General features: G+C 46.1%; 1 protein-coding gene across 1 annotated transcript; it reads right to left on the bottom strand.

The window, feature by feature from the left end:
• Positions 1-13,500: 13,500 nt before the first annotated feature.
• Positions 13,501-26,385, bottom strand: dtx3la (deltex E3 ubiquitin ligase 3L a). Its single transcript, XM_060045241.1, has 5 exons — positions 26,291-26,385; positions 16,914-17,047; positions 16,279-16,430; positions 14,459-14,670; positions 13,501-13,998 (listed from the first exon to the last, which is right to left on the bottom strand). Exons 2-5 carry the CDS (start codon positions 16,993-16,995, stop codon positions 13,929-13,931), a joined length of 516 nt encoding a protein of 171 aa, XP_059901224.1. The 5' UTR covers positions 16,996-17,047; positions 26,291-26,385; the 3' UTR covers positions 13,501-13,928.
• Positions 26,386-27,500: the final 1,115 nt, after the last annotated feature.

The following is a 27,500-nucleotide window of genomic DNA, read 5'->3' on the forward strand; positions in this document are numbered from 1 at the left end:
GGAAGCGGGGGGGGGGGGGGGGGTGGGGGGGGGGGGGAGGGGGGGGGGGAAGTGAAAAGATGCATAATTATGTGCTCAAATATTAATCTGCGCCGCGAGAGACAGAGCAATGACTCATCAACGCGACGGTTTGTCCGTCGTTTTGCATTTCGCCCCGACACAAGGGCCCCTCCTCCTTCAGCGCAGCCCCGGCTGATTACAACGACGAATCAATGAGAGCTGGGCGTTAAGGAGACAACCTCAGCGGCCTCTGTGTGGACGGGTTACATGTGGGCAGGGCCGTCGATAAGGGGTGAAAGGTGATGACGATTCAGGGGGCCCACAGCCCAGGGGGGGCCCACAAAAAGAAAAAATATATATATATTATATCATCACCAGCCCATAGTACTACCATAGTACCCCCCCCCCCCCCCCGTCAACAATTCAGCGCAGGGGGGCCCATCAGTAAATCTTGTCTAGGGGCCCAGGAATTGTAGCAACGGCCCTGCATGTGGGCGTCTTGTAACGATCAACCATTGCATTGCTGACCTCAATCTGGCAATCAATCCGTCCACACAGAGTTGCCAGATTGGGCAGGAAATCTGGCAACACTGCCTGGTGTTGGAGAAGGGTTGAACGTCTATCTCACTTCTCAATCAATGCTGCCATTGTGAATGATCGAGTTATGTTGCTTATTGTTTGGGTAGCTGCTTGTATGTATCTGTGATTATCCAAGTGGGGGATGACTTTAAAAAATCCAAAAAAGAAAAGCAAAATTATCGGAGTAAAGCTGAGCCTGATGACTTCTGGGCATGCATAGTTTCTTGCGTGAATAGGTGAGGCTTGATTTAAGATGTATCTCACGCACCTCAGCTTTTCTCTCAATGCCAAAGTTGTGCACTTTAGGAGTCTGGTTCTTGTATTATATTCATTCATGCATAACCAAACAACTGTTTCCTTAAATGCAATGTGTGTGTGTGTGTGTGTGTGTGTGTGTGTGTGTGTGTATTCTTTTCATACAAAATATATACAAATAAAGTGAGCAATTGTCAACATTGAGGCTGATGGGCCTAATAACGAATAATAAATGACTTGTCTTGTTAAAACAAAGTCAATAGTCAACAGTTTGTCTTAGAAAACAAAGTAAAATGTTGGCTTATTATATAGCCGACATAAGCTGTGCACCAATATGAATATAAACAGATTATGATTGTTACCCAAGCGCTGGTACCCTAAATGTGATCGTCTTCAGGCACAACCCTGGCCTTTCACTTAGCGTCTGGTGGAATGTACAACGCAGTCACTTAACTCATAAATAAGGGCTGCCGGGGGTACTTTACTCTCTTGTTGTGTCCAAATCAATATTTATAGCAGCCCAAGCTGTGGTTGTCACTGAATTAGCATTACAGCGTTGGCCGGAGAAACACAGAGGGCCGAGGGTTCCAGCTGGCCGTCTGATAGGTGAGCAGCTTCCTGTGTGCGAGTGAATGGGATTACTACAAATAGATCATCGACTCGGCCATTAGTGGCAGACCAAGCGTGGCACAAACACACCTTAGAAGTCATGCTCCACGAATTAAGAGTCTCCATTAAAAACACCTGCGTGTCGGCTCTCTCTCTCTCTCTCTCTCTCTCTCTCTCTCTCTCTCTCTTATAAGTCACTGGCCAGCCATGGTCTTGAATACCTTCCACACGCACAAACACACCACACACATGTCAAACAAACACACATACACCGCCAAACAAACACACAAACATGCCAGACACACACACACACACACACACACACACACACACACACACACACACACACACACACACACACACACACACACACACACACACACACACACACACACACACACACACACACACACACACACACACCATTTGCATTTATCTTTTTGTCCAGGCCAGCTTGCCCTGCCATTTACCTCCTCCCACACACACATGCATACACATGTGCGTTGACCGATCAGTGTATAGACAGACCCAGGTGCTTCTTCTTTTGCTCTAGCGTATAATTGGACCGAAGAGAAAGCCATAAATCTCATCGGAAAGCTATGCCTATGTAACACGGTCGAAATGAACTCAAGTTGCACCAAGAAGAAAGAAACAACCAAGAAGATGGACACGCCCACTCGATTGTAGGAATTTGCGTTTTTTACCTATGGTATTGCTGCAGGCTACGCCGCTGGAGCTAATTCTGGTGGATAGAAAGAAGGTTTAGTCCCAAGGTGGTGATCTTGGAGGAAGCAAAGCAAAATGATTTGCCAGGATGAGAGTCACCTGCACAGTCGGTAACACGAGTCTGGTTTTCTACCTTGTCACTGGTGCACAAAAGTAGCCCACCCGTCACAAGTGTGTGTAACCAAGAGAGAGAGAGAGAGTCATGCAATGCGGACCCATTCACACTGGCCATCCTAATTCCTCCTTCCAGTGTTCCCGGACGTGTTTTCGCCATTCAGGATGTTCAAGAACTCTGCCCCCCCCCCCCACTGGAGTCCGTTTGTTACACAGTTCCGGTGTGGATGACCGATATCAATTCAAAGCTGCAAACTAATGTTTTCACCCCCCTCCTGTGCCAAGTTGGCCATGTGATGTGCACTCAGGGGGTTGGATGTTCTACTATAGAGGAGGGCCGGCGGGGGGGGGGGGGGGGGGAGGAGGGGGGGGTTGCTGGGAAGAGAAGAGGAAGAAGAAGAATGACGGTGGGGAACATTGGGACACCGAAGAATGTTAAATGGGAGGGCAGGGATGGACTTCGTCCATCCCTGCCCTCCCATTTAACATTCTTCGCATTGCTGCTGCCAACAGGAGACAGAGGTCCAGTCCATCACCGGGCGATGAGGGAAGGCTCTGGTGCTGCAGCCCCCAGCAGGCCCAGGTCAGAGACCCACGGCAGAGCTTCTCATCTGTTGCTCCACACCTCCAGGGGGGTAGAGCAGGCTAAGGCTGCAACAGGTGCAAGGAGTATCATTGACTGTTTTCGACAGCATGTCAAAACAAGCATGTCCAAAACAAGACCGACCGGTGAGAGACCGGTGAGAGGCCAAGATCTGTCTCTCACCGGTCGTGTTTCACTAGACAGACAGGCAGAGTGACACCCAGTTAGATGTACCTGTAAACAGACAGACGGACAGACAAGCAGACAGATAAGCAGACAAGCCGAGAGACATACAGACAGGACAGACGGAGAGAAATACAGACAGACAGACGGAGAGAAATACAGTCAGACAGACAGACAGACAGACACAGAGACATACAGACAGACTGACGGAAGAGAATACAGACAGACAGACACAGAGACATACAGACAGATAGAGAGACAAGCAAAAGTAGACATACCGATAAAAAAAGATTAATAAACAGACAGAATGAGACAGACAGACAGACAGACAGGACAGACAGAGGACAGAAGGATGTCTTTCAGCAGGTATGGCCAAACTTGCCGATGATTTGGCCATTAATCACGCAGACACACACCTGTCACACTCAGAGTACAGACTCATCAAATGTTCCCAAGCCCTTTTCAAGGGACAGGCCAATGAAACGTTACCCAGAATCTTCTAATGAATTTCTGAATTACAAAAGGTACTGCCTTGGCACAAACGTGTGGAAACATAGTCAAGACATTAACTGGTTTACAATTTGAAGTAAGTTGAGTTGTGAAATACAAAGCTATGATACAATACTGGATTATACAATACTGGATTATGCAATCAGTTTTTATGCATTGTTGGTAATATTATGTTAAAAGTAGTAGTAATAGTAGTAGACTCTAAACACTTAGAATATCAACATGGGGACAATTTAATTGTGAGTTGGAGAAATGTTTTAATTGAATGAGTGTGGCATTTATTCTATCAGTTTGAATTGGGAAAAATGCCGGTCAAGTTACTACGTAATTTCAGAAGAATGAAAACACTATTCACAATGTATTTTTTGTCATTGCATAACCCCTTATAGACACGAAGCAATGCAAATCTACAACATATATACACATAAATATATACATACTTATATACGTTTTAGATTTTGTATTCTGAACATGGGAATTCTCCTCTCCTCGCCCACTCGCCCAGTGTCAAATCAAAGTGAAACCAAACCAATCGCAGCCCATTCCCCCCAACCCGACCAAGGCTTTTCTCTCCACGTCCCCGTTGTGGTGGCTGAGTTATGAAGTCTTTCTCTCACATGCAGTAACTATTACCTTCCCCGCCAGCCCAGCAGTACACCTCCAGCCCCCCCCCCATCCCCCAAAACCAGCCCTCTAGAAAAATACACTCTGATAGAAAGGACATCATCGCTTTAAATGTTGGCCATAAAGAACCAATGAGGAAAGGTGCACAGGAAGTTGATATGAGGGGGGGGGGGGGGGGGGGGGGGGGGTGAGGGAGGGAAGCATGAAATAATGGACAGAGGGGAAAGAGAGAGAGAGAGAGAGAGAGAGAGAGAGAGAGAGAGAGAGAGAGAGAGAGAGAGAGAGAGAGAGAGAGAGAGAGAGAGAGAGAGTCATGGAGTAATAGTCTGGAGGTCTGGAGGAAAATGAAATGACTGCCTAAAAGAGCGAGAGGGAACTAGAGAGAGATCGAGAGAGAGAGAGAAAGACAGAGAGAGCGAGAGAGTCAGATAGAAATGGGAATAGGCGCTAGATGCAATGAAAGAGAAAGAGGCTAAGGAGAATGGTGGCGATAAATAAGGAAGTAGGTGGGGTGGGGGGGGGGGGGGGGGGGGGGGGGGTAGGATGGATGGCCCCTTCATAAGCAGACGTCTGCTGGTCGTCTGGATTTCAAATTGGCCCGCTGGTCGGCCTGAGTGATGTGCGCGCGACATTTATTTGAGCCTCAGGGACCGGGTATAAACTGTCAGCAGAGGGGAGCAGAGGGGAGAGGAGGAGGAGAGAGTGGAGGAGAGGAGAGGAGGAGGAGAGGAGAGGGAGAGGAGAGAGTGGAGGAGAGGAGAGGAGGAGGAGAGAGTGGAGGAGAGGAGAGGAGGAGGAGAGAGAGGGGAGAGGAGTGGAGGAGGAGAGAAGGGGGAGAGGAGAGAGTGGAGGAGAGGAGAGGAGGAGGAGAGAGGGGGGAGAGGAGAGAGTGGAGGAGAGGAGAGGAGGAGGAGAGAGTGGAGGAGAGGAGAGGAGGAGGAGAGAGGGGGGAGAGGAGTGGAGGAGGAGAGAAGGGGGAGAGGAGAGAGTGGAGGAGAGGAGAGGAGGAGGAGAGAGTGGAGGAGAGGAGAGGAGGAGGAGAGGAGAGGGAGAGGAGAGAGTGGAGGAGAGAAGGGGGAGAGGAGAGAGTGGAGGAGAGGAGAGGAGGAGGAGAGAGTGGAGGCGAGCAGAGCGTGGAGGAGGGGAGAGGAGGAGGAGAGAAGGGGGAGAGGAGAGTGTGGAGGAGAGGAGAGGGGTGGAGGAGGAGGAGAAAGGAGGGCAGAGGGGTGGAGGAGGAGGAGAAAGGAGGGCAGAGGGGAGCAGAGAAGAGGGTAGGAGAGAGGGAGAAAGGGGAGAAAAGGAGATTGCGTAGAAGAGGAGCGTAGAGGGGAATCTAAGATGAAAGGTTGGAGAGGAGAGTAAAGCAGGAAAGAGGAGAGCAGGGGCGATGAGAGGAGAGAGGAGAGAAGAGGAGTGGTAGTAGAGAGGAAAGAAGAGAGCACAAGAGCAGAGGAGACAAGATCAAAGAAAAGGAGGAAAAATATGTTATGGTGAAAGAACAGCAGTCTGGTAAGAAAAGGGGAGATCATTTGCATAGTATTTTGCAGTGCGAAAAATGATTTAGCTGAGCTGAAAACTGGAGAACGCTCATCCTGAATGAATCACCAGGAAAAAAAGGTTGGTGATCAGTGGGATGAAAATGAAACAACCCATCTGATAAAAACGAAAAAAAGCTCACATAAGAACTTGATATGTCGTTTCACACGCATTTGCTCACATATTGGCATAATATGACAATACATCACCAAAGCGTGCAAGGACTCTCTCTCTCTCTCCCTCTCCCTCTCTCTCTCTCTCTCTCTCTCTCTCTCTCTCTCTCTCTCTCTAATGGCCAGGAGTTGGTAGAGGATCAGAGGAAGCTATCCACCAGTTATTTAGTTAGCGAGTGAGGAGACGTTTTTTTAATATGCAGGAGAACAGCAGCGCTAGCGGCCACTAGCTCTCCTAAGCTACATACCGCTGAGGTTCCACCACGGCCATCACTCACCCTCCGGGCTGGAACCTTAAGCCAGGGAGATAAAACTGACGCACATCCAACGAGTACGGAATACATATCTTAAAAATGCAGCTCTCTCTCATCCTCTTTCAGGATGGGGCATTGCTCCCAGGCTAAGGAGAGAGTCATGACCAGATTTAGCCTTTCACTGATTACAAAGCAACAAATGTATGCGTGTGCTTGTAGCCATACTCCAACAAGAACCAATAACGCAAGTTGTTCCTCTAGATTTGATTTAAGAATGAGCCATTCTGCGATGTGCACTGTGTATTTGGAGCGCAACAAGTGACACATGATTGACAGCTGCCCTGGAGATGAGAGACAGAACTACACTTCAATGAGTGAGGTCATCCAAAGGCCAGTACCAACGTCTTCTGTTTCTGATGGATCAGATGTTAAGTGTTGTCCAATGCCGTCAACTCCCGACTACTATGTATTGATCGTGTGATTATGAAAAGAAACATAAGCTTTCAAAAAAAGACGCGTAAGATGTGTGCTGATCCTCGAATGACGGTTTAAAGAACAAACGATGGATGGGCATCCATAATAATCTGGTCCTCCCTGTGGGTCAACCACACCATCTCTGTCATCTCAGAGACGGTGCTATGGTATTCCAAGTGCCATGGTACTGTATCATTTATGTTATCCCTCGATAGCCACCACCACGGCCCCTCCCATACATTTGCGCTCAAAAAAGTTTTTTTCATCACATCAATTTTTCCAAAACAAGCAACGTATCATAAAACTGTTTATCTGACATGCTTCCTAAATAATGTAGAGTTTTTTCTGACTGAGATTAAATGGGATTTAATAACCCAATCCACAAATCACTTTCCCTTATCTGTCCAAATGTTGACATATTTACAGAGGTCAAACTCAGGAGCCCTAACCGCTAACCTCTGACCCTTTAAAAGTCTTCCTTGTTTACGCAGGTGACCATTTAAACCCGCTTCAGAGCACCCCACCTTCAAATATTTAGCACTTTGTTCTCGGCCGGTGCTTCGGCGCTTTGCACATGTGAGAAAATAAAAAACAAACAGTCGTATAGATAAATAACCCTGCATTTGTGGTAGATAGGTAGCTCTGCGTGCGATTAGTCCAATCAGTTCACTCTGTTTGTCTAACCCTGAGAGGGGGGGGCGGCAGGCACGGCACCCGGCCAGAGGAGGGATGATCACATTCATTATTCAATATGGGGAAACCAATCTTCTGGAGCTGACCTTTTGCGTCTGCGCGCGCGCAACGAGGGCAAGTCCTTATGTGTGTTTATCCTCCCATTGCCTCATTTTCCCACAAATGCCCTTTTAATGCTTACACACACACAGACACACACACACACCTCAAGGGCGAGCGCACACACACACACACACACACACACACACACACACACACACACACACACACACACACACACACACACACACACACACACACACACACACTCTTGAGCGAAGAGCATGTTCAATATATTCCTGTTTATTGAAATGACATCTTCCGTAGAAAGAACACATATACAGATTAAAATACAGACTATTGTAAAGGTCACAGGAGTGTTAATGCCAAGGTTATCCTCTGAGAGACTATTAGGGATCAGGAGACGGTTAGCTCCGAGCCAATCACAGAAACCATCGGTCATCTTCTGATGACGATTTCCCTCTGGCGACGACGGTCAATATTTCTGGGGTGTTTCCGATATAGTCGGATTATGCAACCGAAGCCTGCTCAAACGTGATTGGTCAATACGATACACTATAAAAAAGGACTACGAACCGAAACCAGAAAGCTTCTGATATCAAAATCGTATGCTGTTGTCTACAGATTATACATTCATATGCATCAATATGCAAATATCTGTTTTTAGAGATGTCTGTCTCCGCCATCACATTTGACGGTAAAGAAATGGCAAAACATGCAATGCTATTGCGTGATGTTAGCGACCCCACACACAGTATGGCACATTTGGATACCTAAATAACCGGAATATAGTAGAGAAGCTTTGAATTCGCAATTGATATTCAATAATTGTCAAAATGATTATGCGATTTCTTTATTCTCATTTGCATCATAAGGAAATAGTACACAAGACTTCCACTCGATGAGGTCTAGAGATTGTTCTTGTGCAGCCAACTTTCCCATAGTTCATAGTGCACTTCAGACATTCTTTTTGTGTCAAACAATGAATTGATTGATGTGCTTTTCAACCTCAAACGAATCCATAGGCAGTGAAGACGAGTCCTCTTTCAAAAATAGACAGTCCAATAGAATGCAATAGCTGCCAATCTACCTAGAACATATGACGTAGAGAGATTAGGCTTGCACAAAGCCATTTTCACTTGCATGTGTGACAGATTTTGATTTAGTGTGGTATTTTAAATATTGGATAAACTACGGTTTAACAGTTTTGCATGCAAATGGCATTTGAATGTGACTCATCCAAACAACCTGTAGCGATTTCGATGTTGTGTTTGGTACTGCAGTTGTTGACCAAAGACACACAGAAGCATTCTACAGGCTTCATCTTGTGTTCTGTCAGCCGCTTGCTAGAATCGTCTTTGATGGAGACCACAATTTCCTTAAGAGATGCCTTTAAACTAGGTGCTGCCTATGGCAACAGGACCAGTTCATCATACACAAGTATTCCAGGGATGTCATCAATGGCTTTGTGGACGAGGTTTCACCAACGTGCCTTGTCTACAGTAAAGGTTTATGTTTCTAATATTTGTGAAAACTGCTCTTCAAAAATGTAACACAATAATACGTTGAAATGTAGACTTTTGGGGATATGGTAGAGTTAAGACGTTTAATCAATGCCGCAAGAGTACTCTGTTGTGAACTGATTTTCAAGATGAATATGCGTACATAACCTGAAAATGAAAAATGATATCTAAATGAGACCTTTAGTTTTACTTCTTACAATTACTGCCTCTTGCGTCATTTGCAGCCAGACAATATGAAAAAACCTTAATGACAGACAGTTTTGCATAGAGATACAAACAAAGAGAAAAAAAATAAAACATTGTTGCAATCGATTGTCATCGATTGTCTAGTCTTCCAGCACATCACTACTCCACCCAACCACCACCCCCATGGACACACACACACACACACACACACACACACACACACACACACACACACACACACACACACACACACACACACACACACACACACACACACACACACACACACACACACACACACACACACACACACACACACACAGCCCTTCTGAGGGGGTGATTTGTCACCTAAAAGGCCATTAATCACTGGAAGGGAGGGGTCAAGGGGGTTGTGTTTATGAGACACAAACATGGCCACACATCCATCCAAGACCGCCCCCCCGATCCCAGCACTCAAGACGGACCCCCGAGGAAACCCTCCAAGGCAGGAGATCCAGACACAATCAGGTGAAGGGAAGACAGGTGTAAAAAAAACAAAGCAAAAAAGTCACGATAGGGAAGTGTTTTTTAGCAAACAGTCGCCAAGGGCAACAGCGTGCCAGAGGGCAGCAGTGTTGCCTTGTTTGTTATCAATTGGCCCGCGTCTTGCGCTGGTTCAAGCGGCGGCATAGGGACAATAAAGTTATGCCGCTAGGGTTCAAGAGGCGCAGAGCGGCGGGCAACAGAAACTGAAAGAAATGATATGGCTTTAAATATTTAGAAGTAATATTCAGAGACGCTCTGGGAGCCGTGTCGAAGCGGCACCTGTGCCGTCCGGAAAGTTGAATAAGTGAAGCCGGTTTGAAGGCCAATACCAACGCCGTCTGCTTCTGATGGATCATAAGTTGAACGTTTTGAACGATGGATCATATGTTCATACATTGGGAGTTGACAATGCTGTAGACTCCCGATTGCTTTGATTACGTAGCTAAGAAAAAAAAACGTACACTTATGTTTATGCACAAAAATACAAACATCACGGCACCTGTGCAGGCGGCAAAGTTCTCGTTTAAAAAAAGTCAAAGTCCAACTGGTTTCCGACTAGAGTTAGTATCATAACAACGAGATTAGATCCGCTGGCTCAATAACAGTAGACAACGACACAGGGGCATAATGTAGCTATTGAGCCGGGGAGTCTTAAAGATTCACAGAGTCCCACGCTCTCACTCCTCAAGATCATTCTCAGTGATTCCCCGTCGACCCCTCTGTTTTCGCCCGTTCGTATGACGGCTCTGGATTCCCCCCTGGCCTCACACGCCCTTCCACCCCTCTAAAAAGGGCCTTGACGTCCAACAAAGCCCTCATTCATCCAGCCCTATCTAGGATGAATGGCCCGGACCTCCGAGCATCAGTATGATACGGCCCCCTCCACAGGCTTCTGACTGGGGGAGCGAAGGGCGGGGGGGGGGACGACGACGACGACGACGACGACTGTGGGAGTGCATGTCAGGGTGCTGACCCTCTCGCTGGAGGCTGTCACCCCCGTATCAGCGTCAAGGTCTGACGGAAAAAAAAGGGCATAAGAAGCAGAGAAAGGCCGCTGTATCAATCAGGATCCAGTTTTGGACACACACACACACACACACACACACACACACACACACACACACACACACACACACACACACACACACACACACACACACACACACACACACACGAGTAGGCCGTCTCTGAGGTGCTGTATGATAAGGGACTGGAATGTTCACGCAGGGCATCTGTCGGTGGTATCGCTGAGAGCCTTTGTGTGAAGTGGTGTGAGAGGTGAGTGTGTGAGAGCACATTGGGTACACTGTGTGTGTGTGTGTGTGTGTGTGTGTGTGTGTGTGTGTGTGTGTGTGTGTGTGTGTGTGTGTGTGTGTGTGTGTGTGTGTGTGTGTGTGTGTGTGTGTTAAAAGGTCGCCAAAGGAGCAAAAAATAAAAGGCTGATAGATGGAGGAGAAAGGTGGCTGATGTCTCACCTGCGATAACACTGTGATAAAGATGTGTGTGTGTGTGTGTGTGGGGGTGGGGGAGGCATTGAGAGAGGACTGAGTTCATGATATCATACAGGACAATGCACTCATTTCTGCCATGAATGGGTCTAAATTCAGTCACTCATATTATATATGGAGCGGAATACATTTTTTGTTCTTAATCCTCCAAAAGGTTTAACAACTTTTACATAGATTAGAAAAAGGGGTGCCATTAAATAAAAATCTTGTAATCATCCTAAATGAATGAGGATGTCTTTCACTAAATGAAACGGGTTTCTGCAAATTCCTACCTCCCTCACATCTGTGTGTTAACAGACTTGCCCAACCACCTAGGAACGTGCATAACAGATAGCTGCTGTTGCAATCAATTATTCACTACTTCCTGATGGCATGTCTGTCCGGAGTGTTTGGATTTGACCGAGGCATTCAACATCTCATTCTCCCTTGTTCTTCCAGGGACAATACATTAACTAGGACAACTAATGTAATGACAGCCCTGCACTGTTACCACACATCTATCCACCAAACTAAATATGTATGGAAACATAAATACACTACTAATAACAAAAAAAATAAAACAATAATAACGATAATACACATTCAGTTCGTTGACAGGCACATGATGCTCCGGTGACTGGGGTTTCTGTCTGTCCACCTTCCAGATTTACAACAGACAGCCAGACAGGCAGTCATACATCCAGCAGGTATTCAAGCGACGATGTATAGACAAGTGGGGACCTGCATTTGAAACAGAGGGGGGAGAGGGGAAGGGGAAGGGGAAGGGGGAGGGGGGGAAGGCGTTCCCAGACCACATCCATCTTCATCACCCCGACCCCCCCAGCCCCCCCAGCCCCACCCTCCTCAAGCCTTTTAATTACCCATCACACAAGCTGCTTTGTCTTCTTTGGCCTCTAATTGTGGGCGCAAATTGAAGAGCTTAATGAAAGCGCTTTGAGGCCCCCCCCCATTCGTCAGCGCTACGGTAACGGGGCCGGTGTCTGGCCCCACAGGGGGGGGGGGGGGACGCAGGGAGAGGTTAGGACACACAGAGTACAAGCATCGGAACGAAATAACCAGCAGTGAAAAGCCAGGGATGTCTAAACAGAATAATCAATAGGGCCGTGCGTCATCTCAGCGTTGATAGCCCCTTGCGGGCCGTGCCGCAGAGCGAGAGCAATTGTTGGGCCTGCAGAGTAGGAAGCAATTGAGTCTAAGTGATCAATTTAGTGACAAGGGGATTCCCTAAACTAAGCTTAGCATGCAAGCCTCTATTTGAACATGGCCGTCTGCCAATGAGTGTATGTGTTGTCAAAAGGGACGCCCTGTAATGTGTATGGATTTGTCTTGTGTCAGCTGTGCTGTGGGATCACGGCTTTTTCCCCCTCATATAAACACATTGCAACCAGGGCCACTATAGTGTGTTTCCTTCATCACAGGATGTGTATGAACGGGGGGGAAATGAAATGCGTGTGTATGTGTGTGTGTGTGTGTGTGTGTGTGTGTGTGTGTGTGTGTGTGTGTGTGTGTGTGTGTGTGTGTGTGTGTGTGTGTGTGTGTGTGTGTGTGTTGGGGGAGGGGGGGGGGGTCGTATGTGAGCAGACATGTGCCCCCTGTACACACATGTAGGTGTGTGTTTGTGTGCGTCGACGTGCATTCTCATGTCAGTGCGATTGAGCATGTTGCTATGCAGGGTTGCGCATACACACATATTCACACATATCCACACACACACACACACACACACACACCGGTGGTCACGCAGATATCAAATCTGGCCGCTCCGGCAGCCTGGTCATGTCCCCGACCGAAGACGGATCTGAACGGGGCCACGGCAGGGCTGCCAGCCGCCAGGTGGACAGATGAGTGTGTTTTGAAGGGTACGAATACAGGGAAGGAGAAAAAAAAGTGGTTTAAGAAGCGCCCCTGGATGACAGGGGCCTCCCAAATGGAAGCGGGCAAATGCGATTAGACTTTATTGTGCGAGTGTGAGGGCCCGGCCGTAATTCAGTTTGGAGAGAGCAGAGGGTGCTCAGCCTTCACCCTGGGAAAGTTCACACTCTGGCAATCTGGACCAATAAGGGGACCCGGGCAGGCGCAAGAAAAGAAAATGGAGGAAAAGACGAATAAGTATAATATACGGCGGTATCCCCCCCCGTACCCCAGGAAGGGAGGAAGGAGGGACACTGAGAGGGCCGTCGTGACCAGAGAGGACACTCGGACCTGCGGATGCTGTTGGCGCTGAGAAACCACAGAGCTTTGCCTCGCACACAACCTTTAATTGACCACACTACAGTGTGATGGTACTCAGTAGGTTACAGAGTACTGCCTGACCAAACACCGTAGGCTAAACCTGAGGAGTATTTTTGAAAGGCCAATCCTTCAAGCATACAAAGTACAAGAACATAATTGGAGCATGTTTAATGCATTAAATATATTTTTTAAAAAGGAAAAAAAATACTTTTGTACAGGTAAGCAGAGGCAGTTCATGCATGTTATAATGCAATAAGATAAAATATTGCTGTGTGTATTCATATAAATCTAGTTTTCAATACAGACTGGATTCTGATCATACTGTACACTGTTAACGACAGTTGTATCTTCAGTTGTCGTGTCTATCAGAACCTTCTTTATCTTGCTTTGGAGAGATGCTTTGGCAATTCCTCTTACAAGTCACGTCACCCGAGGAATGTACATAACCAGGTATCAAGCCATAGTTTCAAGGCGGATGTTGCATAGCGATCAGGTAGACCTGCTGCATATCTCAAATCGTTGTGCCGCCAGGGCTCTCTCTGTCCCCACAATCTTCCGTCCTTCTGTCCGTCTGTCTGGTCTTACTCAATGTCTTTGTCTTTGAGTATCTTCCTCATGTTCTTCAGGTAGTCGGGGTCTGGGTAGCTGGTCCTGAGAGGCCAGACAGAGAGGCAGTGAGCGACTCCAGTCTAGTAAGGTCGGGTCTTAACGCTGGACACAGTGAACACTATGTACCATAGTGGAGCATTTCAGGTGCATGATCTGAGTTCTATATGTGTACTACTATGTATGGTTACACACCCACAGAAGGTTAGACAGTATTAAGATTTGTGTACACACACACACACACACACACACACACACACACACACACACACACACACACACACACACACACACACACACACACACACACACACACACACACACACACACACACACACACACACACAGCTAAGTGAAAGCAAATCTCTTGAGCACTATAACCTCCTGCCACTGATAGAATCGCAATGTACAGTATGTAGTACAGTACACCTGGTTGGCAATAAAGCAAAAAAATATAATCATTCCTAGCACACACACACACACACACACACACACACCCACTCACTTCGAAGTCCCGCCATCTGGCTGCGTCTTGAGGGGGACGTCCGCCGGCGACACTATGTCCACTCCTTCCTCATTGGTTGCCACGGTGAAGATGAGGCCCCGGCTGAAGCCCTTGTCCAGCAGCTGCAGGACCTTGCGGCCCTCCCGGTTATCCGGCAGGTAGGCCCACTGCCGCAGCCCGGCGAAGGGCTTCCCAGGGTTAGGGTGACTCTCCTGGACCACCGCAACAGGGGGAAACACAGGTTAATGTCGTTGCTATTTACTTTGTTTCACGAGTCGTGTCGAGATGGCAGTTCATGGCTGTGTTGGAATACATTGGGGAGATATGAATGTATGTATGTATGTATGTATGTATGTATGTATGTATGTATGTATGTATGTATGTATGTATGTATGTATGTATGTATGTATGTATGTATGTATGTATGTATGTATGTGTGTGTATGTCACAAATCAGGGTTTCAACTGCAGGTAATGGAAACAGATGTTGGTTGGGTACTGCAAAGGACTCGTAGTAATGTCATGTCATCACTATTGAAGATGGCATCTCAATTTCACAATGTGAAAACAACCAATGTTTGATCATTTGTTGGGAGACATCTTCTTCTGAGATCCTCTGTGATCACTCAGAGGTGTACAAATGTGTCTCTCAGAGATGCGTTTAGTTTTATAGGGCACGAGTGAATTCTAAGCTTTCAATTAACCTGATAACCAGACGGACAGGATTTACCGCCTCCTCCTGTTTAAAAAAATGTGTCCCTTCCCCCCTTCGCTTCACTACAAGTATTCTTCAACTGTTGCAATGTTCTCTGTCGCATTTCTCGGCCGCCTTTTGAGTCTTGTGACAAAATGTGACTTGATGAATGACTCGTTTGCGTTCCAGACGGTTTATTTTGTCTGTGCGTGGGGGAAGTGCAAAGGGGATGGGCCCTAATTATTCACCTTGAGCTAATGATTACAGTCCCAGGCAGACATGAATGCGGTCCCTGGGAACACAGATCACAGGTAGGTGTGCTACAGCTGAGGACGGGCAGGGACGGAGCCTTGTAATGGTTGCTTGGATAATGAGTATCTCCTCCACCACCACCCCCACCACCAGTGTAACACAAGAGATAAAAGCATCCCTGTCATGGTTTCTGACATTTTGGCTTAATGTTGGTATTTGTAAGTGGGTATTATTCAAACGCTTCTGTGCAAGCCGAGCACTGAACTCTTATGAAGTGACATGAAAGACAGGATTTATCTTAACAAGATAATAGTCATAAAAATTGATTAAATTAGAAGATTACAAAGATGGAACTAACCTTAAGAAATACTCTTGAAAGGAAGGGGATGTTATGTGTCTCTTCTCAATGCTTTTTGACTATCCTATTGAATTTGTCCGTGTAGAGGACCAAGGTTTTACTTTGTTAGGTAAAACTCTTTGATAAGGCACGATACAAATTAAAATGACCTTTTCCACCACGATGATAGGAGCAGACAAAGAAGAACACCTCGCCGTCTTTCATGTGAATCGCCCCCAGGCCGGGGCAATATTAATACAAACGACACTAGAAACAACAATGATGGAAACAGTGATGGTTTGGTGTCGATAAAGTGGTACTTGAGACACACTGATGGGGCTATGGGGGCACAAAAGATGGAGGAACTCCACGTTAGTGCAGCGTTTTTAATACGGGGCTACAAGTTTAGCAGGGGGGTACTACGAACCGTTCTCAAAACAAAGTGGGATCATCTGCAAAGAACAAAACAGGAACACCAACCTGGGTTCGGCATGTGGAAGAGGACGTTGAGTATTGACATCTGGGTTTGAATCCTTACCGTCTGCACTCCGTCGGGGAAGATGAAGCTGATCTGCAGCGTGTTGTCGCTATGGTAGCCAGGGAGGTCTCGGTGGAGGATCACCCAGGTCATCTGGCCGTCGGGCTGCACCCTCCTCAGCTCCTTGTACCTGATATTCATCTCCTCATTAGCTGGAGAGACGGAGAGGGAGAGACACAGAGAGATGAAGGAGAGAGAGAGAGAGAGAGAGAGAATACTACAGTATGTGATCCCTGGTACTGTATATTTATTATAGTACTGAGCAAAGTGCATGTTTATTTATGCCAATCAAGCACGAGTGAGTGAGTGAGTGAGTGAGTGAGTGAGTGAGTGAGTGAGTGAGTGAGTGAGTGAGTGAGTGAGTGAGAGAGAGAGACTCATTAACACCCCATAGGGATGGATAGATGGATGGATGTGTAAAGAGGGTACGCGTGCGTGCGCATGGCTGCCCATGAGACAGAGAAGGCATATGCAGCCGGGTAGATGAACAGAATGAGACGTGGATGGTGGGGAGACAGGTCGGATTAATGAAGGAAGAGAGCGAGAGAGGGAGGAGAACAATGAAAGAGGAGCTGACAGCTGGGACAGGAGGCCCGGCTGAGGCAGTTTAATAGGGCCCTGGGCTGGAGGTGTACCTTGTGTAATCAGTGCAGGGGGTCCCTTTCCATTCAGGAACTCGTTGCAGTGAAACGTGTGGCTGCTCTGTTTGGAACCCATGATGGCCGGACCGCAGGATGCGTAGACGAACGAGGTGGCAGGGAGAAAGAGGCTGAGAGAAAGACCAGAGAGAGACAGAGTGAGAGGGAGAGGGGGAAAGAAAGTGTGATGATTGTCAACGTTTTTATAGTCCCCCAGCCACAAAAAGGGTTTGCTCTTTAAATGAGTCCATTTCCATTGTTAGAAATTAGCTGGGATTGGGAATATGATGAAGATAAAAAAAAATGCAATGACACATGGAGTAAACAAAAAATTATTTGCATATAACCAATACGTCTGAAGCTATACGATACAAAAAATCCACAGGAGCACTTTTGTCAATATCAAGCCTGCCGTTCCAATAGGCTAAAGATAGAATAATAAATAACGTATAGTATCGGCTTACTAACTTATTAATCGTATAATCACGCCTTATACAATCAATTAGAAGCTACATGGATGTAAGAAGACGATTTAACACACAACTATAGACACACGGGCCTAAAACTAACAAAGTGCGGCCAGTGGTACTGGATCGCGTGTGGACGCTGCGTCTGGAGAGCTCACCTGGTAAAACACCAAACAGCCTCACGCTCCGTTCGTTGATAAGCACTTCAATGGCAAAGTGTGTATCTCTATCCTCTCTTTCCCTTAAATCTGCTAAGCCTTCACGCGGGGCTCGCCGATCTTGTTCCGTTGCTGCTTTCTGATTGTGACCCGAAACCGTGTTGTTGTGTGACCCGGTGACCGTCCGATTGAGACAAGGAGAGACACTTGAAACGAGACTCGTGGGAGTGCGTTGGGTGTGGCGACGGGTTTCCTAGCCGTGCAGCAGATTGCTGCTCGGCGACGCGTCGGACCGGTGCGGCAGCCCGCAGCGAGTTTGGTTTCCAAACAGCGACTACGTGGGGCGCGTTATTACGCACGCAAATAAGCGCGTCGTGGGAATTTTGAATGGACTAGTAGTCATGCGTGAAAGACAGATATTAAGCAAGGGAATAAGACCACACATGTAGAAATATCCTTAATAGGCATGGACATACCAGCTTATATAAAAAAGAAAACCTAAATGCCAATAGCATCGCATCACTTGAGGCCCTTGTTCAGCTGGTTTAGTCACTTTGGGTTGTGAATTTCAATGTTAAATGAAACAAGATAAGAGTTACTTTCAGTTTCACTCCAACCTTAAGGGGGAGGTGTATGTGTGTGTGTGTGTGTGTGTGTGTGTGTGTGTGTGTGTGTGTGTGTGTGTGTGAGGCCATAATGCCTTTTGGAAGAAATATTTTTTTCCAAATAGCTTTTAAATGCTTTCTTCTCCTGAATCCCATGCTGTACACATTCCCTCTCCGCCGTCATAAAAGCATTCAACTGATCGGGAAAGGTGCCATTTCTTTTGACGTCAGGATTGTCTATCTGATTGTTACGAGACAAGTTGGATATGCATCATTTCTTTAAACCCCTTTAAGACGTGCACTTTGTTCTTTGTAGATATACCAAGGGGTTTCATGAATTCACAGCAGCTTATAATTTCCCATTAAAAATACATGATTATAGGGTTATGGTAATGGTTATTGGCCCCATGTAGATAATTGGCACCGTGGGCAAAAATAAATAGTTTATTGTATCTATTCTTGTATCTCTCATTTGTTGCAGGAGGCTGGGTGTCTGTATCTGTGTATTCATCTGTTTCTCTGTCTTTCATGGGAATTGTTCAGGGTCAGAAAGCTTTTGAGAGTCACGAGTCGCTGAGGGTACAGGAACCAAGGTTGCGTGTATGACTCCCGCCTCCGACTCCCTGGCGTAAAGCGACGGCTCAAGTGAAATCAGCAGTGAGTGACTCCACCAGCGGATTAAAGTGAAAGACCTCGGGTCTGAACCAGTGTCTCAGTCCCAGGACTATGCACGTGGAGAAGGTCAGAGTGTGTGTGTGTGTGTGTGTGTGTGTGTGTGTGTGTGTTTTAGATCTTGCAGAGTGCAGTTGGAGTGTTTTGAGGGGTGTGGGGGATTCAATTGTTCACACTGCAAAGGAGCGCCCCTCTCATCATCAGATAGGGTGCGTTTCAAGTTTTTAGAAAGATCATTCCCTTCCCATAGATTATATTAGCACAATAGGACATCACAAGTACAAAGGCACATCGAGCACAGACATGAGCAACTGCATTAAGCTTTCCGCACTCAAAGACAAACACTAATGCAGACAAGCATACATGCATATCTCACAGCCTATAATAAGATTTATGAAAACATTTTGTGAAGAAAAACAGTATGCAAAAAACATAAAAGTCAGACCGACACACACACACACACACCTGATTAGTCCGAGCATTCCTCCAAAGGCTAATCAATAAAATAATAACGAGAAGAGCGGATGGAAAAGGAGTAGGAGTAGGAGCGAGAGTGAGAGTGGTAATCAGAGCCACTTCTTTTTATTTTTTTATTCCTCTGATTTGTCCTGATGAGCTGATTCCAACGAGGACATCCAAATGAAGCGCGTCATCAGCCAGGCAGCAGATCGTATGCTCCCCCCAGGAGACATGATCTGGGATAGGATGCTACCCGCGCTACCGATACAGGCTCTTATCTATGGAGAGCTTTGACATCATTGTGGAAGGTTTTGGTGCTTCTGGCTAGGGAGATAAGAAAATGTTTGTGAGATTCACTGAAAATACACCATCCCTCAAGTTTTTTGTTGTTGAATGAACTGAATATAAATCACAAAAAAATAAAATAAAAATAAACGTGGTTGTTCCCCCCAATTTTTTTAAATTATTGCAGTATTAGGTGGAGTTGGAACATAAATCTAAAAATAATAATCAAAAAATGTGAGTCTCATTGTTGTATCTCTAAAACTCCAAGGAGAGGGTTTGCATTGGGCCTTTAAAGGAGAGGCCTCCCCACTGAACCCTGCTTTAAAGAAAACCTTCCTTCCTCACCGGAGCCATCAGTGTTACCGTCGGCTTGGACACCAGCCAACACATAATAATTACTGGAAGGTGCTCAAGGTCAATGTAATATTGTATTACTTTCCCTGTGTGTGGAGCTGATATTACTAACTATAATATTTGTTCAGCTAGTCCGGGCAGGCGAGTATGATCGTTGAGCGATGTTTCCATAACTCTCTCGACACAGCCAACCACATAAAGGGCTCCCCAGGATGAGCTCCACTCATCCGCACACCGTGGCGGTAGACTCTCTCAGCCTCAGCGCCACTTCGTCTCGACATCAAAGTGCATCCGAAGAGGCGTCGTGAAAAGAAGGGGTCTCGAGTACGTTGACGATATTTGTAAGGTGTGAACCCAAAATCATGACAAGGAGACAGGCAGGACTGCATTGCAATTTCAGTTTACTTAGTAAACAGGAAAGGTTGAAACCACCGGGAGACCAGACCCAGTCAAACCAATCCGACAAGGGGCCAGCAGAGAACCGAAAGCCCATGAACAGGGGTCAAAAACGGGCGGGTCAGCGAGGAACAAGACTGCTTAATGCAGTGACGCTTGGTGTGACAGCCAAGACATTCAGGCCGGGAACAAAGGGAAGTTTACTGGTATTTGAGGGGCTAATGAGGAATGAACTGCAGGGGAGAAAGTTGTGCGGGGAGGGAGACCGGGGAAGGGGCTGAGGTGATTGCATAGCAAAGGGGAGTGGTCGCATTCAAAATGACAGGAGAGTTAGTGACAGGGCCACAGCGGAAAGGAGAAAACTACAGGGGAATATGTGACTGACATTAAGAAATTAAAAAAAAGCAAAGCGATTCTTATTGGATGACATTATAAGATAAAATCTGTTATTTTGAGTATAAGTAGAAAAACACAAATACTAGAAAAACTAAATCAGAGGTGTCAAGGTTGATCACTGGATTTACCTGCTGAGAACAGAAACCGGTGTGTGTGTGTGTGTGTGTGTGTGTGTGTGTGTGTGTGTGTGTGTGTGTGTGTGTGTGTGTGTGTGTCCACCACTCCATCATTGCCCGGGGTGCATCAATTACCTTGCAGGGAGCCCGCCAGTTATTACTTACTGGCGTCTGTTGTGAGGAATTAGGCTAAAACAGCAAATAAATAGACAGAGGGTGGGAGGTGGACACCTCCAGACGCCCTTCTCCTCTTCCAAATCCTCCTGTCTGGATGGGAGGCAGCTTCTGCTTGGGCCGCCTTTCCGTTATCGGATCATTTTCGCCACCCCCTCCGAGGTGTTTCCTCACTAATTAAATGTGTTGGGCGCCGTCCGAAAAATGTCACAATTGATTTGTCTACTCTCTACAAGGAGCCATTTTATTTCCAACTGAAGGGGTGGGTCTTTCTCTCGGTCACACTCACACGCCCACACAAATAGGCTACGTCTACTGTTAATAATGATTTAAATATTATACCTGCAAAGATGGTAAATGTGCGTCAGGTCAAAAGTATTATTTCCACACACAAATGATTAAATAATACCTTTACAACTGATTCCATTAACTCCATTTATGAAGAATAATTTATGCAATACAAATACACATACGAGGTAAAATGAATCTTAAACACAAAATAATGTTGGCTTTGAGTTGTGAAGTGAAACGTGAGGTGACCATATAAGCCATGGTACAGAATTCTCCAATATAGTGGAAAAACACCATTACCAATGTCTTGGTAGGTACTTTCCATCACTCCTATTATACCCACTTGATGCTAATGTGTTTTTCTCCCCGAATATGTATTCATTTTTAGGTTTCATACAACATGACCAAACCTAGCACAACCTGGAGTTATTTATTGACCACTGTTCACTGATACTCAAAAGGGAAAGTTGAAAGGGAAGTTGTTTAGTTTGACAAGCACAGCGACAGACAAAGACGTATAGGAGGACTATTGATTACGCTGACGGCCATGCCCGTTACTCACACACACACCCGATACCCCATAGGACTTCCATCAGTCCATCTCCTGTCTCATCAAGTAGAAGGGTAACCTAGTTCTTTTAGCCGTCTTTCCAGTGTTAGAAAGAGAGCAATATTCAGGTCAATTCTTTCTCAATCGATTTGACTCTTTCCCTCTGCTCTCTGTATGGAACAAAATATGTGTTATTTTTCACATCCTTATTCTGTTTATAGACTCAAACCGCGATGACAGGGCGACCGGGTCTTTATCCAATAGAACAAAGGTCTGACCGGACCCCTTAGCCCCCCCTCCCATGTACCCGAGCTTTGACCCAGACAAGGAGCAGGGAGGCAGAGGGTTACCAACCAATTAGGGGGTCCCTCCCATTTCCTATTAAATCTTCTATACTGTACTATTATGATATAGTATGGTAGTGTATAGTGTTGCAGTCTGGAGTATAGTATACTTAACCAGAGCTATTAAAGAGTAATGGTGTGTTCCTGAAACCTCGGACGCCATGCTTCCGAGTTGCACTTTTGACGTCATTTCTGTTCTCGGAGCATTTATAGCGTTCCTGTTTGTTTTTGTGATTGCGTCATGAAATTGGCTCGTCGTTGTTTATGTCAGCTACATTAGCCTCTTTAGCAAACCAGCCCGAAAACAAATAACACTACTTTATATTGCAGTGCACGCACAGCAAGACCATGCAATGTATGAATTAGTGACCGGAATAAAGTAGCAATGTGTAAGAGCATTTCAACGTTGTACAAATAAAAAGAAAATAAATCTCTTCAAGGGCGCAGCCATTTTGTTGAGAGCGTCATCTCAGAATTGGGGCGGAATGCTAGACAGTTGTACATGTGAATGGAGCTGAATGCAATATGCTGAGAATCGCTGACTATTTCAGCTTTGCATGGGGATTTTTAGTTAGACAGAGGAAGTAACACTTTCTACTGCTAATTGGGAATACACAATACATTATAAATTGATGCCATTGACAACTGTGCTTTCATGCATGAGGAAATTAAGAACCTCCTATAGCCACCCAAAATGGTTCAAGATAAGAAAATCAATCGGAGAAAAAAAATAGCATTCATTTGTATAACGTTTATACTTATAACGCTGCATTGACTCTCATTCGCTCACCATTGTCCATGCTCAATATCGCCCCTGGTGTCCACTTTACATAATTCAGGCAAGCGCTGTATGTACAACGCAATTTGTGTTGTTCATATTGTATTTGGTTTAAATTGTTCATTCTCATTCTTGCTCATTCTAAAAATTCGAATAATATTTATTTATTATTTTATCATTCTTCTAGTTGCTGACGTAGAAACACTAACTCATTGCACAGTGAAAGCGATACATTTCAAGACAGAGAAAATCCTATCAAAACATGCTAGGTACATCTCTTTGAAAAAAAAAATCCAATCAGACTTCATTGATCCCTTCATTGTATTTCTAAGTGACACCTCTGATGAAATACACGCATGGAACATGCCGAGCTGAGGAATAATGAGACGTGGGTCCTACAAGAATTGCTTCATTTATCGTTAGTGTACGTTCAACATGGCTTTCCCCCCATCCCACACACATACACCCACCACCTTGGTAAGAAGGGACCCGAGTACTGTCAGAGAGCATTCCCTTCAAGCACGCGGCGTGTGGGTGGGCCAGGGGAGACACAAGCTGTCTGAGGCCACTCCATTAAGTCGTCTTGTAAACACGCCGTTAGGATGGCTGGTGGGATGGCACACGCAAGCATGTGACAAGTTCTACAACACACACACTCTGAAACAAGCCACCCCAGCTCCGGGAACATACTGGAAATGAGCAGGTCACACACACACACACACACACACACACACACACACACACACACACACACACACACACACTCTCTGTTCAAACTCTACCCCCCCCCTTCAGCCCAATCTCTCCCACCTCCCCTCTCTTTATTAGCTGGCTGTGGCCCTGGCCGCTGATGTGATCAGCTTTGACAAGTGCCGTGCAACTATTTGGATGGTGAGTGGAGGAGGAGGGTGGGTGTGTGTGTGTGTGTGTGTGTGTGTGTGTGTGTGTGTGTGTGTGTGTGTGTGTGTGTGTGTGTGTGTGTGTGTGTGTGTGTGTGTGTGTGTGTGTGTGTGTGTGTGTGTGTGTGTGTGTGGGGGGGGGGATGTGATCCACTTGGCTCGCTGCTGATCAAATCTCCCAGAGAAGAGACTATTAACTCCAAGCAAATTGTGCCAAGTAGCTTAAAGGGCCCCCTGTCTGTTCTAATATCACTGATATCTCCATTTGTTGTCAGGGTGGAGACGCACACAACATCTCTGTTTAAGTGGGTCTCTCCTTCTCACTCTCTCCCCCCCCTCTCTCTCTCACTCGACAGATGGAGGAAAAGGGAAGAGGAGTGAATGCGTGTCTAGCGGAGGGGGGGGGGAAAGAAAGTAACATTAAGAACGTTTTACTGTCAGCCACACTTTTTGAAGATGGGCTGGGTTTGGAAAGAGCAGAGAGAGGGTTTGTTTCTAAATTTAGACTTCTGCTATAGCCTGAAATCCCAGATATTGCATATCTTAGCTTTAATTGAATACAACTTCTCCTTGCACCTTAAAATAGCTCCCTTCCTCTCTCCAATGGAAATCTGTTTGTTTGCATTTGTATGCATTTTTACACCTGTGGCGCTGTGTTACAGGTCGAATCAATAGCAGACTAATAGTCATTGCGATGAGGCATTTTTCTTTAAGCATGTATAAGTGTGCTCTTCAGCTATCGATCCTGTTCTAAACGTCTAGTTGACCAATCAGGAAGCTCGGTCGGAAATACCCGTGGTATAATATAATGGTGCATCCAAACGCATGCACCCACAGACTGCAACATGCATAGGCTGCCATCCCATTAAAATAAGACATTTTTTTAATCCATTTAGTGCGTAATTCCACCGCACACTTTCTGTTCAAAGTCTGTGACGTGGCGATTCTGTTCCCTTTCGTCCCGCTGTCCTCGCGCTAAACTCATCTGACCCAGCCCCTGTTTTCCCCAACTCAGGTGAGTAGAGGGAGACGGCGGTATGGAGAGGAATGTCACTACCGCTTTCGTCTCGCTAAACGGTTGTTATAGCAACCGAAAACGCCTAACTCGTCGAGTGTGTGGCAGCCCTCTCGGAGACCCCAGGTGTTTCTCAATGACTCCTTTCAAGCCGACCGTAGGAAATAATAAGAGAGGGAGGGGAAGAAAGGAAATGAAGAACAGGGACCCTGGGATGAGATTAGCTCTTGAGTTCAGTTAAACGGATATGTTGGGAGTGCCTTGGAAATAATGAAAAAAATAGATAACTTACTGACCGCCTGTTGGGTCTATACCATCCATGATTCTAGATATATAGACATTTTTGTATATGTTATTATAGTAGAGATCTACCCCCCTCTTTCTATCAAAAATTCCCAAGTGCCCCCCCCCCTCCATGTCACTGGTCGGGCCTTTGGCGACATGCCTTCCTTCCGATATATCTCCTCGGCTGTCTCATTGGCTGTCTGGACAATCCCGTTCCCGTGGTGATGGATGCCCTGGCGTGCGTGCGAGACAGGGAGGACATTAGGCAAGTCCCAGTGGAATGTGTGTGTGTGCAAGTGCGTGCCTACGTGCGTGCGTGTGCGTGCATGTTTTTGTTTGCATGTGTATAAAGATATTTGGTTAGAGAGAAGCTGTCACAGTTGGAGATTGTCATTCAAAGGACTTTTCTGTATAGCCTACTTGGATGAGTGTATCGTTATCCTACTGAACAAAGGAATATGAGTGAACATACACTGTCACTATGCTACAAATTCACACACTGACAACACGCATTCATCCTGCCCCGTGCGTGTTTGTATACACCTGTCGATTTTTCACTTAGGCCTAGATGAAATTAAACGGAAACATCTCAAGTCCCGCCCCTTCTCTGCTCCCTCACTCCCCCCGTAATTCTCTCTGCCAATGGGCAGTGCTGCATTCACGCACCTGTGATTGACAGGCAAGATTGTTCCCCGAACCAATCAGGGAAGAGATGCCCTGATTGTTCAGAAAAGACAGGAGCCGTCGAAAACGAAATGGCCTCATACAGAGGCAGGCATAAAACCAGGGCAGATTTCCTCAACGCATCTTCCAGAATAATCAATCAACAGCACCATACTTCCATGGGAACATTTCTTGAATACCCATGAATAAGTCAAGGCAACTTAAAAAAAACCGGTATAAATAAAGCAGAACTTAGGTTCACAGAGTCATCATACTAAAACATAATGAAAAAAAAATATTTACTGTAAATATGAATACCGTTTCATGATTGATTGTGCTATATTTTTGGTTTTAAATTATTATTAGCAGAACAATAGTATTTTGGTTATGATGCCACTTTATTTTTGGCACAACACAGCAAGGTGACATTGTTTTTATAGTTTGTTTAGCTTACTTCTCGTACTCACCTCCAGTTGATTCTTGTGATGCCTCCAGCTGACACTGTGATGTAATCCTGACCTCGACTGACCTGTCTGGCCGCATGTGCTCCTTGTGTTTGTAGTGGAGACCTTACAGGTGTGAGAGTGATCAACTATAATGACAATTGGAGGGCGGAGCTATAAGTGGAAGTCTTAGTGATTGGCTCTTGTGAGGTACCATAGAAGGACCATAGGGTTATGTACAAATAATTATAATAACTAAATCCAAATTATGCCCCTTGGTTATGTATGGTTAAAACATTGATCGTCCCAGCTGACCCCCCCCCCCACACACACCACCAAGTTATCTCTCTCTCTGTCTCCCTCTCTTTGTCTCTGTCTCCCTCTCTCTGTCTCCCTCTCTTTGTCCCTCTCTGTTTCTCTCTCTCTCTCTCTCTCTCTCTCTCTCTCTCTCTCTCTCTCTCTCTCTCTCTCTCTCTCTCTCCCTCTCTCTCTTCTGTGTGTGAGATAAGCAGACCAACATGTCAGAGTTATGGATACCCCCTCAGGGGTAATTGTGCCCAAAAATATAAATGGGTGGCTAGGGGAGGTGTTGGGTATCGATTTTATTTCTCATTTCAAGCCCCCAATCCCCCCCCCCCTCCCCCCCACCCCCTTCTCTGCCCACCATCCCAATATACATGAGCAGTCGTCCCTGCAGATAGATGATGCATGATACACTTCCCCCTCCTTCTGTTTTTATCAATATTGTTTTTATTCCTCTGCAGCCCGCCTGCCTTCCCTAATGACACCCCTGAGCTCCTAGAAGAGGACTGTGGTGGTGGTGTGTGTGTGTGTGCAGGGCCGACGGACTGCGGGGACAAGGGGGACAGCTGTGGGGGGGGCCAAGGCAGAGGGGGGGCCCATGAAAAAAAAAAATAAATAAATAAATAAATTACCTATCGGCCACGTTCCCCCCCCTGTTTGTATGGGGGGGGGGATTGTTTGTGCGTGTGACTGTTAGTTTGTGAGTGTGTGTTTGACTGTGGATGTAGTTGTGTGTGTGTGTGTGTGTGTGTGTGTGTGTGTGTGTGTGTGTGTGTGTGTGTGTGTGTGTGTGTGAGTGTGATTGTGTGTGTGCCCGCATTTGTCCGCGTGTTTGTTTGTGTGTGTGTATGGGGGATGATTGCGTGTGTGTGTGTGTATGTGTAAGTGTATGTGTTTGTATAGGATTGGATTTGTGTGTTTATAAGTGGGT

This window comes from Gadus macrocephalus, chromosome 23 (assembly GCF_031168955.1).
Source record: "Gadus macrocephalus chromosome 23, ASM3116895v1".
Classification (NCBI taxonomy): Eukaryota; Metazoa; Chordata; class Actinopteri; order Gadiformes; family Gadidae; genus Gadus; species Gadus macrocephalus.

Excerpts from the sequence above, each read along its gene's own strand:
- dtx3la (XM_060045241.1), bottom strand. The coding sequence starts at position 16,995 with ATGGGTTCCAAACAGAGCAGCCACACGTTTCACTGCAACGAGTTCCTG. Across the intron at positions 14,671-16,278 it reads TCCCCGACGGAGTGCAGACG|GAGAGTCACCCTAACCCTGG; the intron begins GTAAGGATTCAA and ends GCGGTGGTCCAG. Across the intron at positions 13,999-14,458 it reads CCAGATGGCGGGACTTCGAA|GACCAGCTACCCAGACCCCG; the intron begins GTGAGTGGGTGT and ends CTGGCCTCTCAG.